Source organism: Rhipicephalus microplus, unplaced genomic scaffold (genome assembly GCF_043290135.1).
Source record: "Rhipicephalus microplus isolate Deutch F79 unplaced genomic scaffold, USDA_Rmic scaffold_12, whole genome shotgun sequence".
Taxonomy (NCBI): Eukaryota; Metazoa; Arthropoda; class Arachnida; order Ixodida; family Ixodidae; genus Rhipicephalus; species Rhipicephalus microplus.
The window spans coordinates 21,198,221-21,222,829 of record NW_027464585.1 but is presented as its reverse complement, the minus strand read 5'-3'; the positions used below and the strand labels follow the sequence as shown (position 1 = coordinate 21,222,829).

Below are 24,609 nucleotides of genomic sequence, written 5' to 3'. Positions count from 1 at the left end.
CTTGCGAGTGAAATGCAATATGTATAAAAACGTCTAGAAAGATTATTTCATATTGTGAAAGCCGAGTATTATCATTAACCAAAAAATTCTTGGCACTACTAACAATGCTAAAACATAGAAAGTTTTCAACTCCACAACTCCACAATGAATATTATAACACATCCAAGTATTTAATATCTTATGCTCACGGAAGCATTGTGATATTGGATTATTATACACTGGCAAAAAATTATTTTTATATCACTGACGTCAATGCAGAGCAAACCTTAAAACAACCTGCCAACTTTCAACAGAATAATGACTTTCTATACTTGAGCATCAAAACAGCTCCTTTTATCTGGCAGCTACTGAACCTACTGAGGTCCGAAGTGCAGTGCTAGTGTTATGATTACTTACCTGTCGCCCTGTGGAAACAATCAGTGAATTTCTTTGTAGAATCCGTAGTCCACATAATCATCACATCATTTCCTTCTTGTGTTTTTCCAACAGCTTTGAAAGTTGGCAAAATAATACCAATAATAAAAACTAGTTGTTGAAAATTATTTGCTGATTAGTTTGCTTTCACCTCTAAAGTAGTGGAAAAAAAGTACTTCCTAGGCAAATCATTGTTGATATTAAAAAAACAGAATCTTATCAACAATGCAGTATGGCGACATTAATTTGAAAAGTACAGAAATGGTTTTGCTTACCCTAACGAAAAAAAACTCGGCGAAGTATTGAAAGTGAGCTCCTCACTATGGGCGTAATTTTTGACTTGGCAAAAGCATTCTCTGTTATAGTTCGCAATAAACTGCTTTGAAAACTACGGGGCTGTGGCATTCGAGGCACTCCTATTCTGGAAGACGGAGCTTATCCGGAAAGTGCTTTTTTTCAAATTTGCCCTTTGTGCTGCGCTGAAAGCTTCAAAATGAAGTCAGCTAGAGGGTGGCGTTTCGGGCTTCTTGGTATAGTAGTATTATAAAATATAGTAGTGTAGACAAAAGACACGGACAAGAAAAAGCACATTCAAAGCAACTTAGCACTGTGTTGTCTTGAATGTGCCCTCTCTAGTCGGTGTCCTTTGTCTGTGCTACCATATATTATCAGCCTGAGGGTCACGCCACAAAACCGAGTGGCTGATTATCAGCCTGCTATTTAAAATATCGAGCCTTGATGCTGCTTATAGGTTAATGTGAAAGGTGAACATACTGCCTCTGCTGACGTCGTCACGCCTTAAACAAATAAATTATCAAGGAAATGCCTTGCGAATTTGGGTTCAAAGTGGTTTCACTCAGCAGCATCGGTTGTTGTGCTGGAGGAAGGCCGGTCATCAGTTGGTCCACTCGACTGCTACAACCTTTTGAAAGCTGCGTTTTTATTTTCCGAATGTTTTTGTCATTGTTTCTCCAAAACCATGACCCTATCAACCGTTTTTCTTAGTTTTTTTATTAGTCGAGCGCAATTTTAGCTAAAACTTTGTTGTTTTTGTAGATTTCTTCATTTTTTTCCTTGAGCTCACCGATTTTATTTTGTGTTCTTGCATGGTAATCATAAGTCATTCTGGGACAGCCCGAAAGTGCACCTCCGCACGTCCCAGATCTTCAATGCTGATGTTGCAATGAAAATCAAACTAAATCAGCTATGACAGTTCGTGCATATCTTCATGTGGTCAACATAACTATAAAGGTTGATACCATCTGGAAGCTCGTGAGTTTCAACTGGCTTCCTAAACCTTGTTCGCTCTATGCGCACGAGGGAACAAGCTTCCACCTACAACTAAGGACCAAGGTGAAGTCTTTTCTTAAAACAACTACCTTGTCACTTTTGACCATACCTTTCTTGTGGACAACTGTGAAAAAATACTTCTTCCGCAATAAGCTCGATTGATTGATTGATATATGGGGTTTAACGTCCCAAAACCAGCACATTGTTACGAAGACTAAGCAAAGGAAGAGGAATAGCACGAGCGTCTGACAGGCGCCGAGTGTGCCAATCAGCCATTGTGACTCTTGCCTATGGTTTTTCCTTTGTAAATGCATTTTGTAAAGAATTCACCAATCCCGTAACCTATTGGTGAGGAGTGCTGGGTAACCATCAGGCAACGGAGCTCCACAGAGGTCGTCGCATCAATTTTCCAGCCATGGCCTATGCTGCGCGCTCCGCATCAACATTAGCGTCTCTGACGAACGCGGCATCGCAACCACACGTTTTCGCGCCGCATAAGGATCCTGGTACATTCTGCGGGACCGATGGCGTCAACATTGACAATTGGTTGGCCATGTTCGAACGAGTGAATGTGCCGAACAGCTGGGGTACCCCACTTCAGTTGGCTAATGTGCTGTTTTACTTGAGAGGCATAGCCAAGGTGTGGTATTGAAACAATGAAGAAGAACTCACAAGCTCAAACTAGTGCAAACAAAGCATGCGAGAATTGTTTGGCCAAACTACCGGTCGTAAGATCGCCGCCAAAAAGAAATGGGCCTGCCGTGCCCAATCCTCACAGATTCATACCTCGCATACATACAAGACGTGCTGGCTTTTTGCCGAAAGGCTAAAAGCGACCTTACAGAAGGTGACAAGGTCGAACATGTCCTGAAAAGGATTGCCGTCGATGCGTTCAATCTCTTGATGTGCAAGGGCTGTTCCTCCGTGAACGCGATCATCAAAGAGTGTCGTCAGTTTGAGCAAGTGAAAAGTCGCCACCTTATGCAAACATTCGCCCGACTTCCACACACCGCTGCAACATTGACTTGCGAAGACTAGTCCGCAGCACAACGTCCTTCGCCATCGGGAGAACTGACACGCATTATTCCTCGTGAACTGGAAGCAGTGGCGCCCTTGGCGTTCTATTCGCGCAGTACCGATACCACTCCTGTTACTGTTCCTCTTGTTAAGATATTGTGTGCCAGGAGCTTGAGAACATTGGAGTGAATTCCGTGTGCCTTATCACCACAGAAGTTTGCACCGACGCCAGTGGCCACGGTATCGGCGCAGTTCTCGCTCAGCGCACCCCGGCGGACAGTTAGCACGGCGGATAGCAGACCACGCTCAGTGCGCGACTCGCGCCTTTGCGCGAGGAAAACGAAGTAGATCAGTGCCGAGCTCGTGAGCGCTCGAGGAACGTGAAATAAAAAAACGGTTTGGCAGTCTCTACTTGATCTTGAAAGTTAGTGCACGTCCTTCGTAGACCGCCTCAGAATCCAGTATATCCGCCGGCCACAACAGCGTGTCACACAGTAATTTAAAAAGGTTTGGCTAATTTCATGCATAGTACAGTTACAGGCAACGCACTTACCTACCAAAATTATGTACCTATATAAGATATGTTGCTCCGGAGGTTTTTCCTACTCTTTGCTTACCATTTCTGTAGCAAAGGTGTCCGTCTTGCGGAACTATACGTTGGTGGCTTGAGCTCTTTACACCTAGTAATTTTTTTTCTCAGCAGCGCTTCAGCCGCCTGCTGTGACCTTCTCCTTCAATTTGTTTTTGCATCTGCGGCCATCGGTGGCTCGGAGGCATATTCAATAGTTGATCCAAAGGTTTTGATGCGTGACATTTCCGTTGCGATGCATGCGTTTATGCAAGCTTTCGTACACCTGCTAGCACATGGGTGCAACATGGGTGCCTTTCCCTGAAATTATCGCAAAGGTAGATGTATAGGTCAGCTTAGCACACATTTCTACACGGTGAACTGTGTGAACACTATGGGAAATGATCTGTTGTACAAGATCAACCGTATAGAATAGATTTTTGCATTAGTTCATGTAGCTAGCCAAAGCAGGTGATCCCACGTAACCAATGTGACGCCGCCTTGAATCTCTACGGAAGTCGTCAATTTAGCGTTAACGAATTTAAGCTTAAATCATAATAAAAAGTCATTTGTTAAATGTGCACTCTTAGAAAAAGGCCTGCTTATTCACTCCCTTTATCTTGAAACTAAGCATTTCCTTGTCGCAAAAAGATGAAACCTTTTTATAAATCTAGGTAGTAGACTGCTGATTAGTGAAACTTGTAGTTTGCAAGGTGGTGAATAGTGCTGACACGTATAATTATTACATTACTGAATTTATTGTTAGCGGGCATATATATGTGCATGTGCATGTCCGCATCAAGATCAGTCATTACATAAGTATATACACGACGATAAGCGTGCAAATGTCCACATAGGCTACTAGTAACCACTATTAAATTCATATAATTACCATGGCAAGTACGCATCACAGCAACATACGCAGAGGCATGAACAAATCCCAGACAAGGACACACCGCCAAACGCGCACATCATATGCGAGCCGGTTACGGCTCTTGATATTCTTAGCTGGTGTCGTATACTGTTGCAGCTGTTTTGAGGGCTAATAATGCTCCTACTTTAAAATAGCGCATGGTTGTCTCCCATCTCGGCTGCTCGATTAAATACCTTCCGCGCGAGATTTCAGAAAGTTCTCATCATTTCGTCGGCGCGATACGCAGCGAAGGCTGGGGAGAGGGCGAGACGGTTCGAAGGCCGTCCGCGACGGATGACACAACCCGGCATCACCAAGCCCCTTTCCATCTAGAACATTGGAGGGTTTGCTCGGGCGCCGATGAGAGGAGGTTCGTCGGCGAACCCACGCTTCCGAGGGGAAATGGACGCGCGCCCGGGGAGTCTTTGAATGCTTGTTTTCTTTTTTTATCGTTGACCTCTCGGCGCTTCGTCGCGAGAATTTGGCGGCGCGCCTTTTTTGAGCGCTCGTTTTGTGACACTGCCCCCCACTTTAAGAATATTATCTCATAATATTCAAAACCACACAAACGACCGGAAACAGTCCCCACACTCTCAAAGACTGTAACATAGTCCGTCGCTCACGACACGTCACATTCACAATAAATCACTCAATACAATTGTACATTGTAATTCAATCTCACAACACATGAAATATAACCACAGGTACATGAGTACAACACTCCACCACATATTCCAAACAATACAAATGTACAAAATTCTCTCATTACAACAATTGTACAATACTATACATCACGTCACAGCACAAACACTTCGACACTTGTGACACAGGATAACACAATAACAACACAGCCAAACGCATTCCGATTTGACCTCAGCACCTATCCTAAGTACTTCGAGCTGCGCGTGCGCCCTTTGTTGCGGTGCTCGCTCAATATTTTCTTGTTTTTCCTCGTTTTGTTCCGGCGAGCCCATTCCACCGATGGTATCTGAGGCGGCGTCTCAGCCATCGTTGTCACTTCCGACATTGTTAGCGGGTAATGACGCTCAACCGATCCTGTCCGGTTATTAACCCGCTTGTTCATGTCCCGACATTTGGCCTGGCTGGCCGACTCCGTCATCTTTACATTGTCGGTCAGTTGAGGTCGAGCCGACGTAAGTCCAGCTGCCCAGCACGTAAACTCATTCAATAAGATAATGTTCTCATTCACTGTCTCTTGCGCCTTGGGCTCGAGTGAAATCCTTCACGGGATTCTTCTCCGCTGTATCTCGCGGTCCCTGTGTCGGTGGGAGCTCCATCTTCGGGTCTTCTCCCAATCGTCCTGGATCATTAAGCCCTCGCGCCCCGTCGATGTTTCCGATGACGAGATCGTACAGGGGGGTCGTCATGCATAGAGCAGTAACCTTCCCGCTGAAGTACGGGGTTTCAACCTCAATTTCTTCTTCGGGAAGCATCCGAACTGTACTGTCAATTAGGCAAACCGGTTTAATTTTGGCTGTTAACTCACTTTCTCGTACCAAATTTCTCCGCACGATAACAGTGGAGCTGCCGGTATCTCTTAGTACCGTAACCTTCTTGCCCGCAATTTCTCCAGACAGCGTTGGCTTTGCCTTCGTAACACCGGTTGGCTGTATTGTCATTACAGCACCCACAATAGGAATTTTCTCCCCATTTTTCAATTATACGAATCCGTCGGTGGCGGCATCACCATCGGATTTTGGTGCTGCTAGCACACAGAATACCTGGTGAGTTTGACTCACTCCGTTACGACATGCGTCCGTTTTGTGCCCAGTCTGACCACACTTGAAACATTTTACTACCGTAGGGCTCGTAAAGTTAGTACGACAGTTGTCTGCGCGATGACCCACTCGGTTACACAGAAAACATCGCGGAACACTCTGCGGTGCACGCTTCTTTTGTTCGGGTGCCGAATTTTTCGAATCTTCAGGACACTCCTTCTTGACCTTGGCCAAATTAGTGCCGCCTTGCGCTTCCAAGAATTGATCAGCTAATTCAAGCATGTCTTCAAGTGACTTAGCTCTCCTCTCTTTAGAGTACAGCGACAGGCTTGGGTGGCAACTAGTAAGAAATTGTTCTCTATTTAGGAGCTCTCTAAGTTCATCGTACTCCTGCGCTGTCCCTGAAAGTTCAATCCATATGTCGAAATAATGGCAAAGTCGGGCGGCATACTGCGTAACCGTCTCACCATCAGCTGGGTTTCCTGTCCGAAATCTGTCCCGGAATCTTTCCACAGTAAATCTAAATCGCTTCAGCAAAGCAGCTTTCACCTTTGTATAGTTAGCTGCATCGGTCGGCGTCAGCCTACCGTACAGACTGAGCGCTTCACCACTCAAGCAAGTACTCAAAGCAGTTGCCCATTGATGTTCCGGCCAATTCTGGCTCCTTGCAATCGTCTCAAATCTGTGAAGGTACGCGTCAAGGTCGTCCTTCCTTTCATCAAACGCTACGAGCAGCTTGCTTGGGTTCAAGCGGAAGCCATGATCTTCCCGTTCACTGCTTTCAACTCTAGCTTGGACCGGAGTTTCACTTCGCTGTTGCAAACGGAGCCGCTCGAGTTCCATCTCGTGCTGCCGCTGCCGTTACCTTTCAGCCATCTGCGCTTCTCTTTCTTTTTTCGCCCTCTCAGCTGCCAACTTTTCTCTCTCCAGCTCCAACTTCAATTGCTGCTCTCTTTCTACTTTCGCTCTCTCAGCTGCCAACCTCTCTCCAACTCAGGTGCTTTTTCTTCCTTGGCCCTCTCTTTTTCTTCTTTTTCCTTCTGGGTGACCCACTTCCGTAGTTTGTCCCCAAAAAGGCCCATCTTCTCACCAAGAGCGACGACCTTTCGAGATCGATTGTGTCTCGCAAATAAAACCTTGCCGCGTGCAAAAAATATCTGCCTAAATCAGTATATCGAAACACTCTCCTGCACTCGTTAACGAGAACACTGAGCAACACACAAAATCGTTCTGATTGCACTATCAACAACTAGAGGCTCTTTCTCACTACTTTGGACACACTGTGCACCAAAAGGTCCTGTCGCGGATGCCATAATAATTGTCACAGGTCCCGTTAATTCGGGAGGCGATCGCCGGGCTAATTCCAAGGGCCGAAGTATCGGCCCCCCGAACCGCAACACGAAAGCGTGGACAATTTAGAAGTGGTCCTTTTTGGCGCGCCAGCGGACGCCGGCTGTGGCCCAAAGAACAATTCAGAGTCGAGAGTTGATAAACAAAACAAAATTATATTCTCAATAATGGCAGATCAAAAACAAGACACAAGCTTGCACACTCCACAATAGTTGCATACAATATGTCACCAATCAAACAACGTACTACACAGTACAATCAGTCACACTCGAAACAATGGACACAGACAACAATAAGCACTACAATGCAGTCGCATGCCTCGAACAAGCAAGACACTTAAAGACTAAAGAGTTGGAAAACTTATTCAGTGCAAAGTTCTTGGAACAAAAGTCTGAATGATACTCTTCCGACAATCACTCACTGAAAGTCCAGCGTTGTTGTCGTTCCGCTGCCCCCGAAGTTTCTCTTCCAGGAAAACTCGCGTCTTCGCCCCCGAAGTTTCTCTTCCTGGAAACCTCGCGTTTTCAACTGGCCGCTCTTTAAGCTCAAAACATCTTCGCCGGAAACACATCGGCTTCACACACGCAGCTGCTGTTGCCACGCGTCTTCGCTCGATAGCGGTAGACACGCGCTCTTGCCTGTAGCTCGAGCCTTTATCCCTCAGGTGGAAATCCTCTTTTTCTCCCCCTTTGTCACGGAAGACAAAAGGCTTCGCCCGCAAGGCGGAACACCCTACGCGCTCTGGTGCATACCTTCTTCTTCTCCTGCTTTGTCCCTAGGGACAAAACTTTCACCGACAAACACGGCGGGATACCCTACGCACACCGGCGTTAACTTCCTTCTTCTCCTGATCTCCCATCTCGGCTGCTCGATTAAATACCTTCCGTGCGAGATTCCAGAAAGTTCTCATTAATTCATCGGTGTGAAACGCAGCGAAGGCTGGGGAGAGGGCGAGATGGTTCGAAGGCCGTCCGCGACGGATGACGCAACCCGGCATCACCACGCCCCTTTCCATCTAGAACATTCGAGGGCTTGCTCGGGCGCCGATGAGAGGAGGTTCGTCGGCGAACCCACGCTTCCGAGGGGAGAAGGACGCGCGCCCGGGGAGTCTTTGGATGCTTGTTTTCTTTTTTTATTGTTGAGCTCTCGGCGCTTCTCCGCGAGAATTTGGCGGCGCGCCTTTTTTGAGCACTCGTTTTGTGTCAATGGTGTAGAGGTTAGAAGCAGTAGAATTGAGAAAAATAACAGGCGTTTTGTAAATTTTCTTGCTGGTCACATATGTGTGGGATTACTTAGCTCAAAATTTATATACAAAAGGAATCGACAAATTCAAGATTGGTCTAAATTTTCTTGATAGTGTCAAGATTACTGCAAGGTACACGGTGGTGTTTATAAGAAATATAGTAGCGTATGTGTCTTAGTAGTTTCGTAGAAAGCAATCCTGGTTAGTAGCGGCGAAAGCTTTAAGCTTTGCTAGCTGCTGGCGATATAGTAAAGAGGTGCCGCGAAGTTGGTAAAATACGCTCAAAACAAGTCAGTGCATGAGTTGACAAATATTTACTTATATTTTTATTGAGCTTACTAAAATTCAGGCTAGACCCGAACACCCGCTATACCGACGCGGCCAAGTACCCCCGTAGAAACACGTGTGCTCTCAGCGTCGTCAACTCTCAAGGCCGAGAGTTAGCGTCGGTCACAGTCAAGGGACGCAACTCAGACGCAGCGTTAGATTAAACGACGACCACCTAATAGAAACATGGAAGGCCAAGCTCGTCCTCGAGGACCTGGAACACCAGCGACAACTGGTCGCTCGGGCCCAGAGGGCACTCGATTCCAGAGGGTTCCTGGACTAGGGAACCCTCTCACCTAAGGGTGACACCGGGGATCGCACGGAACCCTGTTTTCTAAATAAACGTTCACTTCTCTTTCTCTCTCTCTCTCTTACCATGAAAATACCATAGGAAGAGCAAGAACTGACATTTTGGGAACTATCAGTGTGATGTAGAGAGACAGAAAAACATTATTATTTATATATATACAGGAAGTAGGAGGAAAATAGTCCGTCACGGGCCACCCCTCACACACGATAAGTGGGCTCCTGGTTAGAGAAGTTTAATGGCATCCAACGCGACTCGAGCTTGATTGACCAGGGCCTTCTGTCTCGCCAGGTTGGAACAGCTAAGCAGGGCTGCTTCCCAGTCATCCCAGGTGAGGTTTCGTTCCGGGGTCAGGTGCGGAGTTCACTGGCATGCCCACACCATGTGGAAGATGTCAAATGACTTCTCCGCACAGTGCGGGCATTTTTCTGTCCACGCATGATCCAGATGTTTGAAAAGTGCTGGGCAGGGCACAGCAGTGTTTTGGTGTAAAGGTGGAGGAGTAAACGTTCTCTGCCTTTGTAAGGCCCTAACAAGGTTTCTGATAAATTGCGTGGCTGAATTGATAGAATTCAGTATTCTCTAGAAATTTCGTGGCCGAAGTAGGTTCGGTATTCATACTGGAAAAGTCTGAAAGCGTTACCAGGAGAGTGAGCGCGCGGGCAGCGGCGTCTGCCGTTCCACTGCCTTCGAGGCCCGTGTGAGCTGAAGCCCTTATCTTGCTACGGGACGTGGGAGCCCCGACGTAATTACTATTTTGAAAGACGTGGTACGCCATGTATGGGACGTACCCGCGTTGAATATTTCTGCAGTCCCCCCTAGAGTCCGTGATGATGGCGCGCGAGTCTTGGTCTACGGCAGCTCGTGCGAAGGCGACTTCTTCTGCACGTGTGATGTCCTGTGCTCTGAATGTGAAACCATTCACCGGCTTGTTTTGGTGGACGACGGCCGCCGTGTACCACCTCCCATAGTGAAGGTCGGAGGCATCCACGTAAAATATGCCGTGTTTGTTCCCATGATGATGGGCTAGTGCCTCTGCCCACGCAAGGTGCCTGCCACTGTGGCCGTCACTTGCCATGTTGGCCGGAAAAGGGCGCACGTTCAGGGGGTTTCTCCATATTTCTGGGATGCGTACGCGCTCTCCTGTCTCTATTGGGTGGTGGATGTGTAGTCACGCTAATAGGCGTTGACCCGACTGAGTGTTCGAAAGTCTCATGTATTGGTTAATAAAGCGTGCCTCCCGCAGCTCTACGAAAGTTTTTACCATCGCCAGGCATATAAGGCGCTGGTTAGACGTGGCTATTGGGAGATCGAGGGCACGCTTTTACATCTTTTTGAGAATCACTTCAAGGGCTTTCTCGTCAAACTTGCGCAGGTGGAGGTAAGTAGCCGGGTAGAAGACCCGACTGGATTGGAATGCATGCGCCAGCCGCAAGAGACCTTTGCAACGTAACCCCCCGCGCTAGTTGAAAACCGGGTGGCTCATACGGCCCACATGGTCCCACATGTTACACAAATTGGTCATTGTTGTATCGACTCGGCGATGTTTATGAATAAACAGGCCCAGTACTCTGATCTGATTGTGTTCTGGGATGGGTATACTTTGTAAGAACAGTTCAATTTTGGCAGTGCACTTTGCCAAGGGGCCTAAGTGCACAAATTCCGATTTGGTCGGGGTGCATCGGAGGCTGCAGCGGCGGGCATATAGGCGTCCACAATGTCCGCCCCTTGCTGCAGGTTGACTTCCATGTCTCCTACCGATTCTGTCTGGCCCATATGGTAATACCGTTGGCATGCAGCGCGTGCTCTATGCCTTCAACAATATCGAGCTGAGCCGGGAGTTTCATCATAGCTGAATTAAACGATAGCACCCTGTGGGGTACCTATCGTACCTTATTGTTAGGGGCCACGTTCTTCATCTTGTATTCGGATGTATGACTGTTGGTCAGAAAGGAATTGTCGAATGAAATAACGCATGTGTCCACAGTTGGTTTGGGAAAGGTGCTTCTGTAATATGTCATGTGTGACGTTCTCAAAAGCCCCCTTCAAATCAAGGGCGAGTACTGCCTTGTAATTAGGAAGGTACTCGACAGGATTTAGGATTTCACGGTGTAATTGAACCAGGACATCCTGTGCGGACCGGTGTGGGCAGAGCCTGAGAATTCTGTCTGCAAATATGTGTTGGTATTCGAAAGCTCGGGCATGCCATCTCGCACCACAGTCTTCATAAGCTTTCCCGCGCAAGACGTGAGAGAGATAGAAAAAAGGTTGTCCGTGTTTATGGCTTTGCCGGATTTTGGAATGAAATTGACCAGGGCAGTCTTCCTTTCGATTGGAAGGGGTGTCCCACCAAGCCAGATTTTTTCTACCCGAGAAATGCGTCGTAGGCCGGGTTCAAAAGGTTGGCAAGTAGTGTCGCTGTTACTTAGTCTCTTCCCGGCACCGTTCCTCGCTTCATTTTAGTCAGGGCCGCCTTCAGGTCATAAAGTTGGATAAGTCGATCCAGCTCCGCGTTCTCTGAATCTGTATACGAGTACTCTGTGTGGTGGTACTGCACAAAATAAGTCACCAAGCCACTATTATTCGACTGTGGGAACGTGTTTAGCGTACTTGTGAAGTTTTTATACATCTACTGACATAACATTTATGTTGGTGCAATCAATTTTAGCTCGGGAAAGCTATCAAGTTATACCTGTTCTACGTGAAGAATCGTGGAAACGGAATTGACCTGCCTGGTCTTTCGCAAATTGGGAATGGGCAGTTTTTTTTATTTCCGAGGAAATAAAATGAACAGAATTACAGCAATTAGCTTTTCCACGGCATGAAATCGGAATGGAACTGAGGTGCCCATTCCAACACAGTGGTGTCAAGATCGGTAATAACAGTATTGTTGGGCCAGACACGTAGCCAGAAATTTTTTCGTGGGGGCTTCGGGAGAGACACCCTTTCGAAATGGCCATTTTTGCTCTCTATGTCAAGGCAAGAAAACGAACTTAAGCATGAGGGAGAAAACAAATTTCGGCGAACGGTGTGCCACCCATTTGCTTCACCCCTGTGTGGGGCCTCGGAACGTGTGAACTATATTTGAATTGTTCGTGTTTATTGAGCTCAACAGTCCTAAACGAGAAGGAGGTATACAAGTCATGCTCCATCTCTCTTATGTATTCGTCGAATTACTTTGGCAGTAATGGTAAGCTATTTTTCTTATAATTAGGATGCCTATGCAGCGCTTCAAAATGACCGGTAGAACGTACCACTGTCGAGTGACCTGTTTCAGGCTGAGGGCTTGTTGGTCACGGATTTTCGCAGCTGTTCTACAATAGGTTTCTCTACTGCATGCATTTTCTAGCCATCGGTGAGTTGGACCTCACGTTTTGAGATGCACTTGCTTGTTTTTCTTAAGTCATGTCGTTTTCTAAGATTTGTTTTTCTGCATGGCCAATTGATGACGTGAGGCGTAATGTAACAGGAGTGAGTGACAGTCTGCAATAAAAAGAAATATGGGAGTTCTGTGTCAAAAAACCACAGCTACGTGGTGCACACAGGGTTTCATTAAAGCCAGACGTTTTTAATGAAATCTGTAAAAATAAAACTCCATAACATTACAGTGCCTGAAAATAAATATGCTGGACTGTTAGGCTCGAGCCAAGAGCTGCGAAATTTCTAACTTATGGCTTTGCATGTTCTCTGCTTGTTCTTTGCAGTTTTTGGCTTGCCTATACCGTCATCATGAAGTGTTGCTGGCAGACCTCCGCCACAGCGCTGCCTAGCTTACTGGTCGTATTGCTGTGCATGACGTCCGCATCCCCAGCGCCGCACCAAAGAAAGGCTGGGCGCCTGAGTCGCCCAGGTGTGGTGAGTTCTCAAGCTTATGCATGCAGTGTCAGTAGTTTCAGTGTGTGCTTAAACAAACTATTGAACAGGAACATCTTTAATGTGAGAAGCGATATCAGTGAATCTTATTACCATAAAAACACTTATTCGTTTGATATTTATTTATACATACTTCAACCTCATTGGGGGCTAACAGAGATTGTGCAATGGAGAGCAATCAGCATATTCATTCGCAAAAAAAATGACGTGATGGACCTCTCCAGGTGATGAATTCTCCTTCTTTGCCTTTCCCTCCCACTCAGCCTCACATAATTTTTCACTGCCCTTTTGCACGCTTTCGCTGTACTATGATTTGCGCACACTCTACCATCTATTTCTCATTTTCATTTTCCCCACCCTACATCACCTCTCCTATCCCTAACTCCTTTAGTATACCCTGCATTGGCTATCCTATAGTAGCAGCTGCTTGACACATTTTTTTTCGCTCTTTGCGCTGCCATGCTTTAAATGGTTAAGCAATAATTCACCCTTTGACCTCCTCCTTCCCTATCTGCAAAATCGAATACATCAACATCTGTCCCCCTCCACAGGAGACTCTCCTGTGGTCGCTACCTCACCAACGCTACTCTCCATTGCCTTCGACCTCCCAGGAGTACGCTAAAAGCGCAACACTGCAGCTTGTGCCGTCGTACAGGAAGCCGCTGCCCCAATGTACCAGGATCTTGCTGGTATAACACAGTTTTTTACTGGCGCATATATGCTACAGAACCACTATGCAGCCACTGGCTGCCCGGCATTACAGCTAGAATTTAGGAGCCAATGCCAGTCCGCCTACCACGCCTTATCTACTTTTAATCCATCTAGCTGCCGAGCTCATAGGTGTATTCCCGCAAGTGTCACGCACGGCTCCTTTCACGGAATCGAGGTCTCCTTTCCGCCAGCCCTCCAAAAAGACCACTGCTACAAGCGTGCTGCGACCAACCACTGCAAGGCTCTCAGAGATGGAAGCTGGAGACCGTCTGCCTGAAAAGTGCTGCAAGACCCACCACAGACGCTGAGTGCGTCAGTCAGAGGCACTCAGTGCCTCCGTCACTGACACTGGGCGCGTCCCTCAGAGATCCTGAATGCCTTTTAAGCGCGGGGATGCCTCCTCATTCTCAATTGTCTCGGCAAATATGAAAGGCTGGCGCATTAATTGTCGAGCTGCTTCCTCGTTCACAATTTGTACATACATTTGTAAAGGGGGTATATTGAAGGAACCGAGCAAGCGGGTGGTAGCTCGAAAAGAACGCAGGCGGCCCCGGATGACGGTGCTCGATCACCGATTTCGTGCCTTTGTTTAGAAAAAAGTTATTGCCACAAACGTCAATAACACTTGTAAAGAGGTTTATTGGGCGAACCAAACGGGCAGGTGGGAGATAGGAGATAGCGACAGGACGAGGAAGATGGAGGAGCTCGAGCACTGATCTCGTGGTGCCTTACTCTGCGATGATGCTTGCTGTTCCCTTTTGTTGTCATCATTCCTTCATTATAATTGCCCCCGTCGAGAAAGATCAAGCTATCCTGGCGATCTCACAAGTGGGAACGAGCGGGTCGAAGTACGGCTTCAAGCGGTCCACGTGAACAATATCGTGTCCACGCCGACGACGGCCACCGGGTGGCGTAAGCAGTTCAATGACGTAATTGACGGGCGATGTGCGCTCTACCACGCGGTATGGGCCATGGTAATTTGAAAGTAGCTTGGTAGACAAACCAGGTGCACAGCGTGGTACAAACAGCCATACAAGGGTTCCAGGGGCGAACTTGGCGGCAGGAGGGTGGTCGTCATCGCGGACCTTTTTCTGGCGTTGCTGGTCAGCCGTAGTAAACTGCTTCGCTAGTTGGCGGCAGTCTTCGGCGTGACGGGCGGCTTCAGGCACGGTCGTGCACTCACATACATCTGGTGCGTATGGCAGCAAAGTGTCAATTGTGCGCGATGGTTGACGTCCGTATAGAAGGTAGAATGAAGAAAAGCCGGTGGTGACTTGGGTAGCGGTGTTTTACGCGTAGGTCGCAAACGGAAGAACGAGGTCCCAGTTCGTTTGGTCAGATGCCACATGCGTCGTGAGCATGTCACCCAGGGTCCGATTAAACCGCTCTGTCAGGCCATTCGTCTGAGGGTGGTAAGCAGTACTCATCCGGTGTACAATATGGCACTGACGGAAAAGTGCTTGAATTACGTCGAATAGAAACACACGACCCCGGTCACTGAGGAGCTCGCGAGGAGGGCCGTGACGCAACACAAACCGATGGAGGATGAAAGATGCGACGTCCTGAGCGGTCGCCGTAGGAAGAGCAGCGGTTTCGGCGTACCGTGTCAGGTGATCTACAGCAACGATAGCCACCCGGTACCTGCTGTGGTCAATGGTAGTGTTCCATAAAGGTCGATTCCGACGCGATCGAATGGGTGGTCAGGGCACGCAAGCGGCTGTAGTGGAGCTGCTCCTGCATTCGGTGGCTGTTTTCGTCGCCGACACTCGTGGCAGCCGCGAATAAACTGTCGAACAAAAGTAAGCATCCCACGCCAGTAGTACCGCTTCCTTAAACGCTAGTAGGTCTTGAAGACACCGGTGTGAGCGCATTGCGGGCCGGAGTGAAATGATGCACAGATTGTAGAGCGCAGCTTTCGGGGAATAACGAGCAGCCACTTCCTGCCGTCTGGTGAGTAATTGCGCCGGTACAAGAGGCCACCTCGAATGGTAAAGTGCGAAGCCTGGCGTCGCATTGCTCGAGTGATGGGAAGGGTCGGTACCCGAGATAAAACGTCCAGAAGCGAAGTTATCCATGGATCATCGCGCTTTGCAGAGGTCATTGTGTCGATGTCAAGAGCGGACAGCGCGTGTTTCATAAAAGATATAGAGGCAGCCTCAGTCGACAGTGGTAATCGCGAGAGCGCATCAGCATCGGCATGTTGGTGGCCGGAAGGGTACACGACGCGGATGTCATACTCTTGAAGTTGCAGAGCCGAACGAGCAAGGTGACCTGATGGATCCTTCAGCGACGATAACCAACATAAGGCATGATGGTCTGTAACTACAGCAAAGGTGCGGCCATATAAGTATGGGCGAAATTTCACAATTGCCCAAAGTATGGCTAAGCACTCTTTTTCGATAACACTGTAGTTTACCTCAGCCTTGTTGAGCGTTCTGCTGGCGTAGGCGACGACATACTCAGGGGATCCAGGCTTGCGTTGAGCGAGAACTGCACCGAGACCGACACCGCTGGCGTCTGTATGGATTTCAGTTGCAGCCGTGGGATCATAGTGGCGCAATATAGGCGGTGATGTCAGGAGACGGCGCAGAGTGGTAAATGCGTGATCACATTCGGAAGACCATGATGAGATGTCGTCGGCACTGCTTAAAAGTTGGGTCAAAGAGGCAATTATGGAAGCAAAGTTGTGCACAAACCGTCGAAAGTAGGAGCACAATCCTACAAAGCTGCGTAACTGTTTCACAGTCGTTGGTTTGGGGAATTCAGCAACAGCGCGTAGTTTAGCCGGGTCGGGAAGAACACCATCCTTTGATACGACGTGACCGAGAATGGTGAGCGTCCGAGCAGCGAAGTGGCATTTCTTGAGATTCAGTTGGAGCTGCGCATTCTTCAGACACGTAAGGACATGTTTCAGGCGTACAAGGTTTGTTGCGAAATCAGGTGCAAAGACTACGATATTGTCGAGGTAGCAGAGGCATATGTTCCATTTCAAACCCCGCAGAACCGAGTCCATCATGCGCTCGAATGTGGCCGGCGCATTGCAGAGGCCGAAGGGCATGACATTGAACTTATATAGCCCGTCCGGTGTCACGAATGCTGTTTTTGGACGATCACCATCTGATAAAGGCACCTGCCAATACCCCGAACGCAAATATAACGACGAAAAAAAACTCGGCACCTAGTAAGCAATCAAGGGCGTCATCAATCCTGGGCAAAGGGTATACGTCTTTGCGAGTGATCTTATTTAAGCGCCTGTAATCCACGCAGAAGCGAATTGTACCATACTTCTTCTTAACAAGAACGACGGGTGATGCCCATGGACTTTGGGAAGGTCAGATAACGTCGTGCTTTAGCATATCGTCACGTGTTCGGTGATAACCTGACGTTCCGTGGCGGAAACAAGGTATGGGCACTGTCGTAGGGCGCGTCGGAACCTGTGTCGATGCAGTGAAAAAAACTGGAAGTTCGGCCAAGGGTAGGTTGAGCAACGCCAAAGGATTCACGAAACTGGTAGAGCAGCTGAAGGAGCTCAGAGCGTTCAGATGGCGATAGTCCGTCGGCAATCGATGAATCGAAAAGCTCGCAAGGTGGTATATTGGAAGGGTTGAGGGCACTGATGGCGTCGTAGTCACCGGAACAATCTGGCGGCATGGTAAAAATTTGTTCTTTATTAATGGCATGCACGTGTCCAAGAGATTCACCTTGAAACAGTTCGACGGGATACGGAAGGGGATTGATGAGGCAAAGAGCACTGTTTCCTTCAGAAATAGATAGGGTTGAATTAGGCAGAAGAAGTGATCTTCGACTAAGGAAGAGGCTTGATGGCTCAAAGAATGCAGCTTCGTTCCTATTGCCGTAACAGAACACGGGGAGCAACACAGCTGCTGTCGGAGGAATTTCAATGCCTTTTTTGACAACGAGTTTGTGTACGGCGGACTGAATGCGGCTGGTTGGTTGGTTGTAAAACGGGAAAAGTTCAAGCTCCGATCTTGCACAATCAATAACGGCATGGTTACGCGATAAAAAATTCCATCCAAGTATGATGTCGTGTGAGCATGACGAAAGGACAATAAACTCAACAGTTCAGTGGTCCTTCAAGATCATCAGTCGCACAGTACAGGCGGCTACAGGCTGAACCGGGTCCCCATGCGCTGTTTGCAAGGACATCATATTAGGAGCCGTCGTCACTTTTCGGAGCATGCGGCAAAATTTAGCGTCTATCACGGAAACGGCAGCACCAGTATTCACTAGAGCATATGCTCGAGTACCTTCTACAAAAACTTCGACAATATTCGACGGCAATGTCCGAGGACTTGAGCATTTCGACAGCGCAGTTCTTGCCTCCTGAACTGCGGCGGTTACTTTCCCTCGTGTTCAGGAGGTGGCCGACGACGCATGGGTGACAGGGAGCAACGACGGGGTGAAGGTGAGCGACCAGACATAGTACGCGGACATTCCCATGAAGACGAGCTTGACAGAGGGTCAGAATTTTTCAGACGGGATGGAGAATGGTCCATGAAGCTGTCTGTGTCCGGGCGTCTGTGTATCCCGGCACGCGACGACGGCAGTAACGGGCGATATGGCCAGGGCCGCCGCACGCAAAACAGATGGGCCGGTTATCGCGCGTTCTCCAAGTATTGGCGACGAGGGGACCAGTCCATGCGGCAGACGGGTGAGTCGAGGCTGTGGTGGCAATGGGAGGAACCCGGGCCGTGGACGGCTGAGTCGGGTCTGAGGTATATGGCAGTCCCTGGAACGGCGGGGGGTGAATTCGCTGCTGTCGCTTTAGTGCCTCAGCGTAAGTAAGAGGCGTGGTGACGGGGGGCTGCTGCAAGGGCACCGGCATAGCCTCCGAAATTTGCTTCTGGACCACATGTCGGAGCATGGGAGCCAATGGTGGTGGGTGTCGCAGTGGCTGTTGATGCGAGAGATCCTGGCGTTTAGCAAAAGGCAGCAGAGAAAGCTGCCGAGCCACTTCCTCTCGCACGAATTCTTTCATTTGTGCGAGAAGGTTTGTCTGGTCAGTCATAGCGTCCAGTGCGGTCACTGGTTGGATTGTCTGGAATGAGCGTCGCGTCTGAGCTCGTTGCCTCCGCAATTCATCATAGCTTTGGCACAAAGTCACTACTTCTGCCACAGTGCTAGGAGACTTCGCGAGAAGCATCTGGAAAACTTCATCGTCGACGCCCTTCATAATGTGCTGTATCTTCGCACTCTCCCTCATGGAAGCATCGACGCGCCGGCAGAGATCGATCACATCTTCTATATATGATGTGAAAGTTTCACCTGGCTCCTGTGCTCGTGTGCGCAGACGTTGTTCGGCGCGTAGCTTCCGTAAGGCAGGACGACCAAAAACGGCACATATTGCCTCCTTGAAGGCGGACCAATTCGCGAACTCAGTTTCGTGGTTCGTATACCACAGCTTGGCCACGTCGGTGAGTTAAAAATTGACAGTGCCTAACTTAGCAGCGTCATCCCACCTGTTGGGTCCACTGACGTTCTCGTATGACGACAGCCAGTCCTCGACGTCCTGGTCTTCGGTGCCGGCAAAGATCGGGGGGTCTCGCTGATGAACCGGGCCGGGGCAAGTAGCGGCCGCGACAGGTATTGTTTGTTGGGCAGCCTCAACTTGCATGGTCGACGGCAGGGTGCGGGACCGGAGTTCGAGGCTGTAGGCGATGTGGTTCCCTGGCACCTCCACCAAATGTAAAGAGGTTTATTGGGCGAACCAAATGGGCCGGTGGGAGATTGGAGATAGCGACAGGACGAGGAAGATGGAAGAGCTCGTGCGCCGATCTCGTGGTGCCTTACTCTGCGATAATGCTTGCTGTTCCCTTTTGTTGTCATCATTCCTTCATTATACACTCAACAGAACATTTCCTTCTTGGACATACTCTAACGATGATGACAAAACAGACGTCATTTACATGAACATGGATTTGAGATGACGTTGAAAGAACATTTACATTCTAGGGTTCACACAAACACAATCACAAAAAATACTTCAACGTAAACAAGAGACACAAATAAAACATGAATATGTACATATTGCATATTTACAAGTTGGCATGCCATTTCTGCCGGCACATCGACACATAGCCTACCAATAACAGGCCGGCCGAAACACAAGTTTCTCTCGTCCGTCACAGACCGACACAAAAGGGCAAGACCAGTGCCGAAGAAATTCCTCTTCACCGAGGAAGAAGAGCTCCTCCGAGAAAAGACAGCAGCTCCAAGTACAATCGTTCTAGGAGTGGGTAGAGCGTGCGGCGGTGGCGAACCGCTGCGGTTGCGCCAGAGGCAGAAAGAGACGTCAACATTGAGAATACAAGCGAAGCGGCCTCGCGAACAACGCCCAAAAGAAACAAAGCAATTTACTCTGAGGCAGTGAAATCCGACAAGTACGGCTCTCCAAAAAAACTCGAGCAATGACGCAATGCATCAGAAAATGCTTATTTGTTTGCCCGAGGGGAGTAGTTCGGGCGTGTTGCTGACTGGACCATTCTCCACCTTTCGAGGTGGTCAAGAGTGGCAAGCACACCCCATCCAAGGCGCCACATGAAGTCCCGGAGGTGTCCAGGCAGAAAAGAAGCCGTTAACTTGCTCCAAGACACCCGTCTAGAGCGAGCAGGGCGGGCTGGCGGGACCAACGGAAACAACAGCAGCAGTTGTCTCAACTATGTGGTTGTTCAAAACATCTATGCCAGGACAGCTCGACTTGGCATGGCGAAAAAATGCAACAGTTGTTGCATAAAACGCAGGAAGTGTTATTGACTGCGACCTCCTGTTAAGTGGCACATTAAGTATCAAATACCGAAGGTTAATACCCAGAAAGATATATGCAAGCGTTCGTGTGGGAGATTCCTTCACTTGCACTAGGCGCAAAACGAAGCGCTGTGCCAGCAGCCGCCAGCGTATGGACACTGAAGGGAAAGCAAAGCCTCCCTGAGAACGCTGCTGTCTCTGTGCCGCGCGAGAGACCAACTCAGTGCCACCTGACAATAAAAAGGAACCCAAAGCACACTGCAGTGATCGCACAATACGTAAAGATGGTTGCACGACGTGAGTAAGGTACCAAATGCGACCGCAAAATACAGTCTGCGTAAGGTACCTCCGCTCAAGAAGCGGGAAGTCAAAATCCCGTCCATCCCGAATTTTCAGTCTTACTTCTTCGAGAGCGTTTAACCAAACGGATTCGCAAATGCCGTAGAGGTGATATAAAATACCTCAAATGCGAAGAGACGCGGCCGGCTGAATGGAAAAACCGGCGCTCAGCCTGGAGTTTGGAGAGGCAATGAAGAAATACCGGAATTTGGAGATGTTCAAAGCTGCACCTGAAATGTAGCCATAGTGGGAAAATACACGCAGGCTGCGTGAAAGGCTACCTTTATTTGAAATGTACAGGGTTATATCATCAGCGAAAGCTGTGACTTTCACGACACCGCTACCAGGAAGTGCAAGACCCCGGACAAGTGAATCCGCGTCAAGAGCTCGCAAGTATGGCTCAGGGCTGAAGACAAATAGCACAGAAGACAATGTACATCCCTGATGGAGCAAACGTGTTATGGAAAAGGCAGCACTTTCCCAGCCATCCAGAACTAGTGTGCTTTTCATACCAGTGTATGTATTTTTATACATTTCCACAAACGAATGAGAAAAGCCAAAGGCTGTGGGCACATTAAGAAAATACGCGTACTCTAGTCGGTCAAACGTTTTTTCCTGGTTCAAAGACACAAGGATACCACGCGCAGATTACGACAGAGTATAGCCTATGATATCCCGTGTTGTAAATGACAAGCTGTGCATTTCTCGTCCAAGCGCTGATGAAGGCTCGTGATGACCTACCAGGGTGTTAAACAGACCCCTGAAACGTTGAAAGGCTACCGCCGCGATTGTCTTATAGTCAACTTTGAGGAGCATGATAGGTATCCAATCTTCAGGATTAACACAGGAAGCATCACCCCTTGGAATAAGCACAATGCGTCCATCTCGAAAACTTTATAGAAAGACACCGTCCTCGTAGCATCGCCGGCTAACCACGGTAAAGGTAGCACCAATCTCATCCCAAAATGTCAAAACACAACAGGAAAAGCGTCTGGCCCTGGGGCCATTCCACGTTTCATAGATATCAGTGCCGCGTTTACCTCTTCAGCCGACGGAGGGATGTGCAGGCAATCCGCAGCTTCTTGGGGAATACGGGGCAAACTTCTAAGCATTGGCGGTGTTTCATCACAGTTAGTCCGCATGGCCGAACACGATATTGCTTCAAAATGCACCGAGAAAACAGATTGATCACGCGTAGGAAGCCGCTGCGCAGGTGGTATTTGTGCTGTTATAGAGACAGTTGGCTCTGATTGCCCAAAAAACGAATGTATCGCGTAGCGCAGCACCTCGGGATGTACACATGGGTTGCCTCTACAGCGCCTTGCTGCTGCCGCCAGGGACGAAGCAGCAGTTAAGCGCTGAAAGCGTTCGCGCAGTACACGCTGCCACGCTCGCATCAGAGAAGAAGGCGTCTCGGCGCGCAAAGCAATGCGTAACTTCATCGCAGTATCAGCAAGCTCTTTAGAGACGCTTCGACGAAGCGAACGCCCCTCTACTGCGCAGCGCAGTTGCCACTGTGCTTTAAGCGCATCCCAATGTTCAGGACCAGACACCGTGGGCGACAAACGTATTGCGCGTGACGAATCTGATCTTGAGCGCGCGCCCTGCAGCAGGCAAACATCAAGCAGCTTGGAAAAAGCTTTTAATTAACCAATGCCCCAAAAATTGGAGGCATTATAAATTCATGGCCACCGATTTTAAGCGTCTAGTGCGCAAAGCAAAAGAAGACTATGATATGAATAGATTTAATTAACTGTCTAAGACTGAAAATAAGAAAATGCTTTTGAGGTTTTTACGTGCGAGAAAAATGATTCCACAGACAGAAAGCAGTCATTCCACCCATCTGTCTCCTCGCAAACTCTCTGAATTCTCGGAAAATATTGCTAAAGGCTTGCATACCAGGTTTACGACAATTATGCCAAAGTCCATGGTGAAACTAAGAATGGATTGTGATTTCCAGGAGGTATCTTTAGCTGAATTGGCGGATGTGATGAAGAGCTTACCGCCCGCTGCTCCCGGACCTGATGAGGTGACCTCTACAATGATTAAAATGTTATACGTAACATGAAATCCGTAACATGATTAAAGTGTTAAACGTGTAGTGAATAAGAAAGACGTTGATGCCATCAGGTCAGCTATCATCAGCACAAGAAAAAGGCACGAGATCGGCGATCAAGCACCGTCATCTGGGTTCGCCTGCCTTCCTTTAGAACTACCACCTGCTTGCTGAGTTCTTCAATAAACCCCCTTTACATTTGGTGGATCGTGCTGGGTAACTGCATCACCTACACCCTGGAACTCCGATCCCGCACCCTGCCGTCGACCATGCAAGTTGACGCTGCCCAACAGTCAGCCCCTCTCGCGGCTCCTACTTGGCCCGGCCCGGTTCACCAGCGAGACCCCCCGATCTTTTCGGGCGCCGAAGACCAGGACGTCGAGGACTGGCTGTCGTCCTACTAAAAAGTCAGTGGACCAAACAGGTGGGATGACGCTGCTAAGTTGAGCACCGTCAACTTTTATTTGGCTAATGTGGCGAAACTGTGGTACACAAACCTCGAATCCGAGTTCGAGAACTGGGCCACTTTCAAGCAGGCAATATCCTCGGTTCTCGGTCGCCCTGCCGTGCGGAAGTTGCGCGCGAACAACGCCTGCGCTCACGGGCACAAGAACCTGCCGAAACGTTTACCGCCTATATCGAAGATATGCTCGATCTCTGCAAGCGCGTCGATGCCGCAATGAGCGAAAGTGCCAAGACCCAGCACATTATGAAAGGTGTTGATGACGACGTCTTTCAAATGCTCCTGGTGAAGTATCCTGGCACGGTGTCTGAAGTGGTAACTCTGTGCCAGAACTACGACGAATTGCGACGGCAACGAGCTCTCACCCGTCGTTCATTTCAGCCTAACCAACCACTCGCTGCACTAGACGTCGTACCTGACCACTCCCGCCTTCTAGCACAAATGAAAGACTTTGTCCGTGAGGAGGTCGCACGTCAGCTTTCCCTCCTGCCGTTTTGTCAGCGCCAAGAGCTCCCGCAGCAGCAGCAAGAGCAACCACCAACACCGTTAGCTCCCATGCTCCGACATGCACTTCAGGACTAGATTTCCGAGGCTATGCCAGTGCCCTCTCAGCAGCAAGTTGTCGCCGCGCCTCTTACTTATGCTGACGCATTAAAGAGGCAGCAGCCACACCAGCCCTCGCCGTTCAATGGACTGCCGCATGTCACCGCTCCTACTCAGTCTTCCGTCGCATGGGCTCCTCTCCTCGCTACCACCGCCTCGACTCAGCCGTATGCCGCGTGGGCGGCGCCCCTTGCTGCAAATGCCTGGCGAACGCGCGATAACCGGCCGATCTGTTTTGCGTGCGGCGGACCTGGCCATATCTCCCGATACTGCCGTCGTCGCGTGCCCGCCTACACAGACGTCCGACCACGAAGCAACTACATGGACCGACCACCTTTTGGTTATGAAAGTTCGGATCGTCAGTCAAACACGTCTTCTCGTGACTATCCAGCAACTTCGTCTCGTCGCTCACCTTCACCCAATCGACGCTCCTTGTCACCCATGCGTCCACGACCAGCCCCTCAAAATGAGAGAAACTAGCCGTCCCAATTCAAGGGGCAAGAACTGCGCTATCGAAATCTTCAAGTTCTCGCACCTTGCCGTCAAATATCGTCGAAGTTTTTGTGGACGGCGCCCATGCATACGCTCTTGTGGATACCGGTGCCGCTGTGTCTGTTATAGACGCCAAACT

At 48.9% G+C, this 24,609-nt stretch overlaps 1 protein-coding gene across 3 annotated transcripts in view; it reads left to right on the top strand.

Moving 5' to 3' along the window:
- LOC119166687 (beta-hexosaminidase subunit alpha) overlaps nucleotides 1-24,609 on the top strand; it is a 592,332-nt gene that overhangs the window by 51,021 nt on the left and 516,702 nt on the right. For 2 of the 3 annotated variants that reach the window (XM_075882395.1, XM_075882396.1), the window contains exon 2: nucleotides 12,873-13,023. In XM_075882395.1, the coding sequence (XP_075738510.1) occupies nucleotides 12,898-13,023 (126 nt within the window). In that variant the 5' untranslated portion in view covers nucleotides 12,873-12,897. Of the gene's footprint in view, nucleotides 1-12,872; nucleotides 13,024-24,609 lie in introns of those variants that run through there. The other variant, XM_037418007.2, reaches the window with a different exon arrangement.